Raw genomic sequence first — 11832 nt, forward strand, 5'->3', positions numbered from 1 at the left:
TATTATCTTTGAGCGGACGATAGAACATATGCTATAGGAAAATCGATGCTTAATAGCAGATGAATGGAACTGTTTGTTTCAGTCAATATCCGCTCACTTCCCTCCTCTTCCTTTCAACCATTTCCTAAATTTGGCTAGAGCGTACCAGAAGCTCTTGGTAAATCCAGCTGTGAATAGTCCTTTCACCGATTGACGAAGTGCAGGTGTATGAATGATATTTCGTAATTCTGTCCGATACGGTTCACATGCCCAATCAGTATAGATCATCAACAATTCAGAGGGATGTGATTTACCTGTTGATATACTCGAATTGAATTTCGTATCTTGTACGACCTGCTTCAAAGCCTCTTTCTCACTTGTTCCAATAGCTTGACGATGTTCGAAATGTTTGTACACTGATTGGCGTAAGTTTGTAGGTAGAGAGTTGAACAGCTCGATGTGATATTCTGGTGAAGTGGGTTTCTGATATATCCCAAACCCAAAACAAATGGAATAAGCTGGATTGAAGCACTTGATTTTTGTTGGTGAAAAGCCAGCTTACACATAACAATCCCTCTCCATCTCCTGTCCATACCTTTCCTTCTACATTCTTCTCACCTTCAACCCATCTCAAACCCTTCTCTTCAAAATACCTACCATACATGTTTCTAAATCCCTCTCTAGCTCCTGGACCACGTACGATATTCCTGATTTTCTGTGGATTCTCCCCACCGGGTATACCCATCCTTGGATCTCCAGAATAACTCAATCCAGCTATCTTCTCCCATAACTCATCTTCTGTGAATCTCTCTTCTCTTATCAATAGTAGGGCAAGTGATAGAGCAGACTTGAGATTCGTTTCAAATGCTTCTTGTAACTGTGAAGTGGAGGGATGAATCAGGGATGAAGTCGGTTTATGTAATCTACCTGAAAGGTAGAATGTCTTCCATTGATTTAGGTCGGTGATGAGTGAGGGAGTAGATATGATGCCGTATTTTACTGACTATATCCGTCATCAGTCCATGATGACAGTAGTGTATCTACAAGGTGGGAGAAAACGCTACAGATCGTATGAAGAGTGAAGCGACTCGTTCAACTTACAATACCATTGATCTTTACATCAGTGACATACCATACCCCCGCACCCCATCTCTCCTGTATGTGGGCTATACCCTTCGCACCCATTAGACGGGCGTGTAGAGGATAATGCGTAGGGTTCTGACGTAGGTTGAGGGTATGAAAATCGATTGGCGAGGGCGTTGACAACAGCAGATCCGTAAGGGATGGAGGCTAATATAAATTGAGAACTTTAGCTTTTGAATTGGGAGTAGTATCACTCACGTCTCCTGGCTTTACTTGAGCCTGCTTCATCACTCCACTGCCATATGCCACGGCCCAATCTATCGGAGCTTCGAAAGTATCTATTATAGGTCGGAGACGATCGTATGACGCTTGCTGATCTGGCGGTAAGATCTTCTTCTCTCTCCCATGATTGCTCGAAGAGTAGTAGCGTACGCTTATACTGATTCTGACGTTGCGACAGGCATGCCGCTGTCTGGTTGAACGTATACGGTCTTCGAATCGAAAACCGCTTCGAGGAGAAGGGACGGAAGAGGATAACGACTTCAGACCACTACGTGGGGTGATCGCCCTTAACATCGACCGGCAAGAGCTTGCGACCGGTCTTGAGGCGCCAAATGCCATAGCCATGATCACTTTTTTGATGTATTGGGCTGTTGATCAGCCTGTCTGATCGTCTTGTTCACGAACTTGATCGTACTGTAGACGATACTCTCGAGTGAATGCTTAGGATGGAGCACCAAAGTGGAGGAAGTGCAAGGAGGATGTGCCACATATCGCTATTTCCGCCATGCGATGAGATCCAACGATATAACTCCGATAAGGCAGTCGCGAGGTTAGAAGCATGTTGGAATGTTGAATTGTTGAAGTTGTTGAATGGTTGAATCGTCTACGATCATCATAAACACCGCGTAAATCATTTTCCTACACGACATCCAGCTGCGCATCATGTCATTCGGCTTCGGTGAGCTGCCTGTATCACTACTGCCAAAGAATCAAGCTCATTTGACTTTTGGATTTGTATAGGTGCTTCCGCTGCTAAACCAGCATTCGGCGGTTTCTCCACTCCCAACCCCCAAGCCTCAACTTCCAATACTGGTGGATCACTGTTCGGCTCAGCTCCTGCTCAACCTGCCAATCCATCGACGTCGCTATTTGGCTCCACCCAGCAGCCTCAGCAGCAGCAACAGCCGGCAACTGGAGGAGGAGGGCTATTTGGATCAACCGCTAATCAACCTTCTGGAACTACAGGAGGAACAGGTTTGTTTGGATCGACAGCTCCTCAGAATACGAATCAACCTTCCACAGGGGGGTTGTTCGGATCAACCGCCCAACCACAGCAACAGCAGAGTAGTGGAGGAGGATTATTCGGATCTACTTCTGCACCTGCACCTGCAAGTGGAGGATTGTTCGGTTCTACATCTGCTGCACCTGCACCGGCTGCTGGAGGAAGCTCGTTATTTGGTGCTGCCAAACCTGCCGGAACTGGATTATTCGGATCCACCAACGCTCAACCAGCTGCAGGAGGATCAGGGTTATTTGGACAAAGTGCTAGTATCACTCAACCTTCTACCGGAGGTACAGGGTTATTTGGTTCGCTTGCCCAACCACAACAACAACAACAGCAGCAGCAACAACAACAACAACAGGGAGGAAGCTCATTATTCGGTGGATTCGGTCAACAATCACAAGCTCCTAAACCTGCTGGAGGACTGTTTGGCGGATTTGGTGCATCTTCAACTACCCAACAACCCCAGCAACAACCTCAACAACAAGGATTGTTCGGATCTACCAACACCAATAATAACAATGCTTTTGGACAACAGAGCACGGTGATGGGTGCTTCTACTTCCACGACGATAAATCCTTTTGGAGTCAAGCAGGAACCGGATATCGAGACTAGGATAAAACAGATTCAAGGTGCTTGGGATAGTAATAGTCCGGAATGTCGATTCAAAGTGAGTCACCAATTGTCAACCTTGTTTCTACACTGGGAGAAGCTGTGAAGGGAAGACTCACATGTATTGCAAAACCTAACATTCCTTGCTCCGGCAATAGTACTTGTTCTACAACGTCGTTGAGGAAGGTACAACGAGTCGGTATGGTAGACCAGCAGGTGCGAATGATGATGCCAAGTGGGCAAAGGCATTGAGGGATAATCCAGACCCCAATTGGTAAGTCAGCTGGGCAACGCGCGTATTCTCCCTCAGCTGACCTTTTCACACTATCCCTTAGTATGGTACCAGTGTTAGCGACGGGATGGGCAGATGTGAAGAAGCGAGAACAGCAACAGGAGAATCTGGCCAGTGTGCATCAGCAGCGAGTCAAGGTGGGTTTAGATCGTCATCAAATGGATTAGCTCGCATTGCAATCGCTAACCTTGCCACAACTTCCTAGGAATTGCAAGCGGCCCTCTCACACACTCGTCAAACATCTCTATCCGCCTCTATCCGCTTATCAAACTTACAAGCTCAGCAGACCCAGCTTCTCCATCGACTGATACACGTCGTATCTCAAACACCTCAGTATGTACCTATAATCCAATCCAGTGCATTCAAGCAGGAAGAAGCAGAGATGCAAAAACAATTGGAATCAATCAAATCTGAATTAGAAGGTAAAGGTAAAAACTCAATTAGACCATCTTCTTCAATCTCCCTCAACAATAATGGTAGAAGTACACCAGTAGGTGTAAGTAAAGGAAGGTTGTTAGGACAAGTCAATGAATTGTGGGGACAATTGGAAGAGATCCGAAGAAAGAGGAAATTAAGAAATATAAATGGTGGTGGTGGATATGATGGAAATGGAGAAGGGTATAATAATTGGTTATCGGATGAAAAAGCTTTAGCGGAAGTAGCTGAGATTCTTTCGACTCAACAGATGGCTTTGCAGAAATTGAGTGGGTTGGTTCATGAGGGATTGGAGGATACGGATGTTATGAGGCAGGGTTTGGGGATGATCAGTGGTAATGAAAGATGAGCGGAATGTTTTTCTGTGGAGAAGTCGACGCCTGGCGGCGAGGTATGGTATCAATACATTGTATAATGAGATGACATGATGTAATTTATGATTCACAGATTCGAGCAATTAATCATTGTTCGATACAATCTCATTGTTATCATTCTTCAGCGTACAATCGTGAACCCTCAACCTACAGCAATCGCTTGCACTCCTCTGTATGAGCCTCTTCAAGATTTGTAAATCTTTCTTCGATACTAAAGTGTCCATCTGCACATTGTTATTTTATCATCAGAATTGATGATATTTCGAGAGACAGAGAGACTGTACATACCTCGAATATCGTCGGCGTCGTGGAAAATGTGTTCATCGAGCTCTTGCGCCAACCTTGCCAATCCCTCTTTCAGCTCTTCAAAAATTGAAGAAACGTCTTCGGTTTTACCTTTATCTTCATCTGCAAGGACTTTACCCTCGATTTCTCCAATTCTCACTTTGACATCACACATATCGCCCATATATCCTTTCATGGATTCTTCTAGACCCTTCAGTTGCTCCTGGTGTTCATTGGCAAGACGAGTGACGTCAAGCTCGAATTCGGCATGCTTCAGTTTACTATTACCGAGGGCAGCTTGGGTGTGGATGCTGAGCGTATGCATATCTTCCCGCATCTCCTCCTTAAAATTGTTCAAATGACTTCTGAGAACTTCCATATCTTGACTTACCCTAATGAAGGCCTGGTGATATTTGTGAACACAGTAGTCAATAGAATTTATCTTTTGTGGGAGGTAGGGGTAATGTGCATCTTTACAGCAAGATGTAGGTTCAGGAATGAGATGAGTGTTGAGGAGTTGACGACTTCTTTGTCCTTGTCCGCTCGAGCTGACGATAGCTTGGACGTCTTTTTTAATCTCGTCTTTAATTTGGACTTTGTCTTTGTCATTCTCAGTAGTTGAATCGGACTCTGTAGTGTTGGAGATTTGTTCCCAATCATCTTCAACTGACTTGTTCGGAGTCGTAGTTGGCGGTTGAGGCCAATTAGGATATGGTGGGCATTGCGAAGGCAAAGCCGAATACAAAGGTAAATAAGGTCCGAGGTGTTTTCGGGATTTACCAAAAGGCCCAAGATTACTTTCACGTTCATCACTATCAGTATATCTTGTATTAATGTACCTTGTGTGAGGTGCCGATGGTGTCGGTATGTACTCGTCTTGGTCGACGGTTTCGTATGGGCTTATGAATCCTTGAAGAGCGTTTTGGATTTTGGTAATTTTCATTTTCTGATCTTCGAATTGCTTTTGGAGATCATCAAAATGCTCTCTACTGGTATAATCCTTTTGAGACGATGCGGGGACAGCTGGGTCTACCACATTACCGATCACCAATACAACGAATTTCAGCGCGTGATCAAAACAGGGCTTAATAGACAGCGGGTCCTTCATGGACTCACCTTCCTCATGAGCTTGCGAAATTACCCTATATTTGAATCTCGCCACTTGACCCAATACTTCAAAATCGATATTGGGTTCTTTCATCATATCATCGCATCTCGAGATCCATTCACCCAGATCTGCGTTCGATAGCCCAGAGTCAATATGTCCTTGAGACTGGGTAGGAGATGCCCTGTACTTGACGAAGAGAACGGGAGGGATGGAGATGCACTTGGGAGTGCAAGAGTCACAAGGGGGGTGGGACGTCATTCTGAAACGGCGATCAAAATGATTTAGACCAGATATAGGAAATGAATGAAACATGAAATGAATAGAACGACAAGAGAGAGCCGCACAATCTTCAGATTACCGAAAACTTGACGAACAAGAAAGCAAGGTTGGGCATATAAGGTTGAAGATGAGGTAAGGGGGGACGTACTCTTTCTGCCACTTCTGCATGCGATAAGTTACGATTCTAACTATGCGTATGCTAGGAGGTATACGCATCTACCCACCAAGTCTTCCTGTGTTGATGATGTATGTAGCAGCACCGTATGACACTGTGAGAGGACAGGATCAACGTACCCCTTTCAAGCAGCACTACGAAGTATGTTATATTTAACTGTTTCTGACAGTGTGGCAGCCGAAACAAATTCCATTCATCCCATAATGCGATTAATTACTGTATTTACTTTGTTTCATTTCGAGATTTCCAGTCACTTCCAATCCAAAACGACAAAAGATCTAGATACTAAAAACTAGTCAAGGCATGTTTTTTATCTACGCCGTTTTACCCAATCCCCTTCCTCTCCATGACGCTCCACAAGTGCCCTCTATCCCAATACTTAGAAGTGAATAGCTTTTTGTTCATTAGGGAAGAAATTAGGATCGCATTTCCCACCGATGAAATAGAACAGAATAGCTCTCTTGACGTGAACAGGGACGTCCTTGAGAAAAGTGAAGTTTCGTGAATGTTCGCCGATCCAGTATGATTCGAGCCATTGATCAAGTTGCTCTTTGGGGAGGTTCTTGATTACGTCGGGAACGTATAAGGTCCATCGCTGTAAATCACCTACAGTCAGTACAGTGTTTACATATGAGCCGGGATGACGGGAAGAAAGTTGTACTTACACCATCGTTCCATGTCTCGAGTTTCTCAGGACCATAGTTCCCTTTGAGAGTAGGAACGGGATGTGCCCATCTTCCAGCAGCTAAAAGGACTCTGTTGATTTCCTATATATCCCACATCACCAACTCATATCAGCATCGAGTATCTCGGCGATTGAGAATGAATAAAGAGGGTAGTGGGATACGGTATACTCACCTTGATATGAACTTGATCAACGAAAATCTTGAATTCTCTCTTCAATCCATCAACCCTATTCGCAACAGCTACGATCCTAGCTGACAGCTCGTCATTCTGTTTAATGTGCAATTCAACCACGTAGTTTTGCAGTTTATCGATCCTTCCGTTAATCTTGGAGATCTCGGTATGGACTTCATCCATGATTTCAGCTTTGAGTTGGGATCAAAGTTCAGCTCCTAGTTCCGCTTTGAGCTGGGCGAGGAGTTCATTCTTGAGTTCGAACTTGAGTTGATCTTTGATTGAACCGATGTTGATATCGGTCGATTGGTGTTCGGCTATGTATGAAGTCAAAATCAGCCAGGCCAGTCTATCAAAAGGCATATACTAGAAATAATAAAAGAAGTCAATAGATCACTCACCCTTCTTCTCAAAGCTATCCAGCTTCTCTCTGAATCTCAACGCATCCCCTTTGGCCAACACGTTCCTATACAAATTCGCCCCCTCACCGAACAAACAGTAATCCAACAATTGATGCGCCTTGGTCTTCTCATCTTCGTTGAGGGGTAGGTTGATGACACCTTTCTCTGCTAATTCCTTAGCGGCAATAGGGACGTAAAAACATGCTTCAGTTTCCCACTTGACTTTATCGATGATTTCCTGAGGGATTGGTAGAACACCAGATCGAGCGATGGCAGAGTCGGATGAGGTGAAAACTGTGTTACTCCCTGATTGGGCGATGGAGGAGTTGCCTCCATGGGTTCCAGAAGGATTGAAGACTACAGTTGCTCCGTTAGATTCAGTGGTATTGGTATTAGGCTTAGAATCGACGACGACTATTGGTCCACCACCTGGAGGAGCTAGGACGATTGGACCTCCGTCTGCTTTGATACCCGAAGAAGTCGAAGAAGGGTTGAAGACTATAACACCACCGCTGGTTTCCGATTGACCTTGGTTCGATTTGGGCTCAAGTAGAATGGAGGTAGCTCCAGATGCATGCTCGAGGACAGAATTGCTACCTGATTTATCAAATACTGAAGTACTTCCTGAATGAGCGGTTGATCCTGGAACGGGGTTAACGGGGTTGAGGACTGATACACTTCCTAATTGGGTAGCGGTAGGTCCTACAGGGGTACCACCCACACCGATCACGCCGTTTGCAGACGCGGTAGCGGTAACGGGTTTACCATGAAGAATAGGAGTGATAGTTTGGATAGTGGAAGGATGAACCACGGGAATGGTAGTACCGTTGGTGATAGTGATAGTGGAGTGAGTAGGACTGGTAACGTTAGATGGAGTGGAACTTTGATATCCTCCATTGGTAGCTTGGTGTTGTTGGGGAAAGATCGATTGACTATGTTGACCATGAGGTTGTTGGGGTTGGGCATGTTGATATCCCTGTTGAGTAATGGGAGTGGGATTGTGTGAAGACATTTGAGGAGGAGGAACGTAGACCGACATGATTTCAGTTGGGATTGAGATGGAGCTAGTTATGGTGATTTGGTAGATGGATGGATTACTTGGAATGAGATGGGATGAAGGAGAAGACATTTCTGTGTGAATGTCGATAGAGGAAGTTGAAGGTATTTATACCTGTTCTCAACCTTTTTGAGAAGACGTCTCCAGTTCATTTTGTTCCGTAGTCGGTGGAGTTGAGTAAGATGAACTCGGACCTTCACTTCATAGCCTCGCAGTCCCCATATCACCATCACCATCACCATCAGCCGAGATCACCGAGTATCTGATGGAGAGCGGAGATGACCCGTCTAAAAAGGGCTGTAACGTTAGTACAACACAATCAAAGTGGTGTAAATAGAAGGATCATATTCTGTTAAGTCACGGTCGAAGCGAGAGTTCAAAGGTATCATGAAAGCCGAACCGAATAAGTGGTGTATCTACGCAGTCGTGCATAAGGACGGTTTGGGAATTGGTCAGATGATATTTGTTTGATTACAATCTAGGAAGCTAAGCTTGTTTGATTACAACTGACAATATACGTTAGTACAATACTATATTGATATGAAGGAGGCAAAGCTACATCTCAGGAATCACAATAAATCAGCCACGCCGTTGAATCGACTTCATAAAGGTCAGTGTGTTATTGATGATCAATGACACGAGACTTGTAGGTCCAAAGTACCTGATCACCACCAGATATACACCCACACAATAGAGCTGAAACCTTATTACCGTATTTGATCTTCGGATCTTATAATTGATTGTTATAAGTATGTACGTGTACTCCACAAAGAGGTTCAAGCTTTTTGATGTATCGTGTAGGAAGCGAAGCGAATTATACACGCTCGCTCCTTCTTGGTGTCGGCTGGGGCGCAGGCGCCATTGGTGGTTGATTGATTAATTTATTGACGTGCGATTCGGAGGCAATGTCGGGCTGATGCAGTGCACATCGATGCTCTCGCTAAGTTGTGAGGAAGGGATGGTCATGACCGGTAGCCGACCTTGATTATTGAATCATTTATGGGGAAGAATGAACAGATGGACAAGAACACCTCGCAGATACTCTCCTCTATTCCTTATCGCGTCAAAGATGTTGTTCGATCTTTTGTTTTACGTAAGATGTAGACAGCCTTCTTGCACACACGTGCGATACGCATGGCCTTCCGTTGAGTATCAACTCGTCAACATGACTCTTTGACTTCAGCTTGCACACTAATCTTACCTTACCTTTCTTTCTCCTCTACTCTTCGAGATTCACTTTACGTTCCGTAAACCACTATCCAGTCTGATGCTGAAACCATATATATACTGGTGATCACCTACACGTACCCCAACACCCGCTCGGACTATTGTTTGGCTCCTTTTAGCCGACTGTACTGCTTCCCATTATGCCGATCCGCCCGTCCACCTACGAACCCCATGTCCTCTCCCTAATTCAATCGACCTCCTATCCGCCTTTACCAAGTGTCCATAGCTTGGAAGAAATTAGGGGTCATCTGCTGGACCACAATAAAGCATTAAGTGCCGCAGCTGCAGCGGCAAGTGGAAGTAATCTCGGTCAGAGTAAGAAGGAGGAAAAGAGGAAAAGGAAAGAGCGAGAGGATGAGGAGCGGGAAAGAGCTGCGTTGGAAGCGAACGAGAAGGCCGGTATGAGACTGGAAGCGCTGGAAAGAGCTAGGGTGGAATCTCAAAGACAGAAAGCTGCTAGTCCCGGGAGTGTGAGGGTCAAGAGGGAAAGAACGTCTTGTGAGTGTTTTGACTTTCTCAATATCTCTTGACTACTCTCTATCCCTAGCTAGGTGACAAGGACGATATGTAAGATATGTGGACTGATCGATGTAGTCGGATCATAGTGTCACCTGCACCTTCAAACGCATCTAGTGCATCCTTCAGACCTGGGCATGGCCATGGAACACCCATCACATATGGTGGTCATGTGAAGAAGAAGAAGACGAAGAGGGTCATGGACAGTGATGATGAAGCTGCTTGTCAGTTTCTTCTTCGTATATGTAGTGGAAGATCATGATGGCTGATTTTGCTCTTGTGATTGTGCTTAGCCCAAGCTCGAGATCGATCCGTAACCCATCTTTCACCCCCACCTCAACTTGGCCATCATATGCATCCTCACCAATCTTCCACCTCTGGATTAAAATTGAAATTATCCCAGTCTCACCCCTTGTCACACTCAAAACATTCCAGACCACCTACTGAACCCTCGCCTACCCCTCCGATCACCGGCCCATCAAGTCATATAGACTTCTCACTCCCTTCTGTGCCTGTTCGACCTCTCATCCCCCCTCGACCAGGTGTACAGAAGCCTACGAAACCCGGACCGAAGAAGCAGAGTGAGGTAGATGAGGACTTTAGTAATGCTAAAGCACCTTCTCAAGTTGCTTTTCCTACTTTCTGGAGTGGCGTGGAACCGTATTTGAGAGATGTCAGGGAAGATGATTTGGCGATGTTAGGGTTCAAGGTAAGTCATTTACGATAGGATTGCAGTGATACAAGCTAACTGTGAATGGCATTGTAGGCCGACGCACCGGAATCATATGAGATACCTGCACGAGGTCGACATTATACTGAAATATGGGACGAGGAAGATGGCAATCCCCCCGGTACCACCCCTCGTCTGCCTGTACCGAATTTGCGACAACAACAGATATTACAGCAATCTAATGGTCCTCCGACTTTACCTCATTTCGTACCTACCACGGAATTGCGTGACGAAACACTGGTAGATGAACAGAGGGGCTTAGGTAGTCTGACGGAAAGAGTGGTAGCTGCTGTAGTGGGCAGACTAGGCTTCGGAGACAGGAAAGATAAGAATGATAATGCAGACAAACAGGATACATCTGCTTTGGAAGCTGAGATGGCAGATAGGGAACCTGCAAAAGTAGATGTGGTAGATTTGGAGGAGAGGATGAAAAAGGAACTGAAAGCTGTCATGTTGTTAGGGGAACATGATGAGGTGAGTTCCCCGTGATCTAGGTCGTGATATCGCTCATGCTGAATGTACTCCTGTTTCAGTATGATCCTTCAAATAGAGAAGACGATGAGATCACCTCGGCCTTACGTCAGAGTCAACGTCTACTAGTTCAGCAGACGGCATTGAACGAAGCTAGGAAGAGTCGCTTAGCGGAGATAGCCAAACAGAGATTAGCATATAACGAATATCAAAACTTGTTAGAAGGGATTGAGAAATCGATCGAGAGTGGATGGGCCAAAAGGATCAAGAAATATGGTTCAACACCTAATAAGAAGAATGCTCATGCGAGTGGATCATCAAGTAAACCACCTGTACCTGAGAACCTGAAGAAGTTAGTAGCGACGAGACAACATTGGTTGGATACTGTTGGACAACTGATGAAAGAGAGACCGAGAGGTCAAGTCGTTGGTATACCTTCGTCAAGTATATATGAAGGTATAGGTGAAGACGAGGAGAAAGATGAGAGATCCGTAGAAGATCAGATCATGGGTTTGATGGGTGATGAGATGGATATCGATGAGAATGAGAATGGGAATGATAATTAGGAGATTGATTGTGTCATCTTATGATCTTATGTATACGTGGGACAGAGCTATTTGTATTTTGTTTACACAGACATGTATATGAATATGTACTGTAAGTTG

The 11832-nt window shown here is 45.0% G+C and overlaps 6 protein-coding genes across 6 annotated transcripts; 2 read left to right on the forward strand and 4 right to left on the reverse strand.

Moving 5' to 3' along the window:
• Positions 1-93: 93 nt before the first annotated feature.
• On the reverse strand, positions 94-1689 carry L199_007514 (uncharacterized protein; the record flags this gene model as incomplete). The annotated part of the gene is made up of 5 exons (XM_064893203.1): positions 94-227; positions 294-462; positions 542-982; positions 1081-1269; positions 1321-1689. The coding sequence occupies 5 exons, from the start codon at positions 1687-1689 to the stop codon at positions 94-96; spliced, it is 1302 nt and encodes a 433-aa protein (XP_064749275.1).
• Positions 1690-2007: 318 nt separating this feature from the next.
• L199_007515 (uncharacterized protein) lies at positions 2008-4035 on the forward strand (the record flags this gene model as incomplete). Its single annotated transcript, XM_064893204.1, has 5 exons — positions 2008-2023; positions 2086-3017; positions 3118-3233; positions 3295-3388; positions 3457-4035. 5 exons carry the CDS (start codon positions 2008-2010, stop codon positions 4033-4035), a joined length of 1737 nt encoding a protein of 578 aa, XP_064749276.1.
• A 172-nt stretch (positions 4036-4207) lies between these two features.
• On the reverse strand, positions 4208-4724 carry L199_007516 (uncharacterized protein; the record flags this gene model as incomplete). The annotated part of the gene is made up of 2 exons (XM_064893205.1): positions 4208-4284; positions 4349-4724. 2 exons carry the CDS (start codon positions 4722-4724, stop codon positions 4208-4210), a joined length of 453 nt encoding a protein of 150 aa, XP_064749277.1.
• A 1562-nt stretch (positions 4725-6286) lies between these two features.
• On the reverse strand, positions 6287-6948 carry L199_007517 (uncharacterized protein; the record flags this gene model as incomplete). The annotated part of the gene is made up of 3 exons (XM_064893206.1): positions 6287-6502; positions 6573-6674; positions 6766-6948. 3 exons carry the CDS (start codon positions 6946-6948, stop codon positions 6287-6289), a joined length of 501 nt encoding a protein of 166 aa, XP_064749278.1.
• A 21-nt stretch (positions 6949-6969) lies between these two features.
• L199_007518 (uncharacterized protein) lies at positions 6970-8205 on the reverse strand (the record flags this gene model as incomplete). The annotated part of the gene is made up of 2 exons (XM_064893207.1): positions 6970-7082; positions 7167-8205. 2 exons carry the CDS (start codon positions 8203-8205, stop codon positions 6970-6972), a joined length of 1152 nt encoding a protein of 383 aa, XP_064749279.1.
• A 1385-nt stretch (positions 8206-9590) lies between these two features.
• Positions 9591-11733, forward strand: L199_007519 (uncharacterized protein; the record flags this gene model as incomplete). Its single annotated transcript, XM_064893208.1, has 5 exons — positions 9591-9948; positions 10056-10190; positions 10260-10675; positions 10733-11170; positions 11230-11733. 5 exons carry the CDS (start codon positions 9591-9593, stop codon positions 11731-11733), a joined length of 1851 nt encoding a protein of 616 aa, XP_064749280.1.
• Between the last annotated feature and the right edge of the window lie 99 nt (positions 11734-11832).

Source organism: Kwoniella botswanensis, chromosome 2 (assembly GCF_036426115.1).
Source record: "Kwoniella botswanensis chromosome 2, complete sequence".
Taxonomy (NCBI): domain Eukaryota; kingdom Fungi; phylum Basidiomycota; class Tremellomycetes; order Tremellales; family Cryptococcaceae; genus Kwoniella; species Kwoniella botswanensis.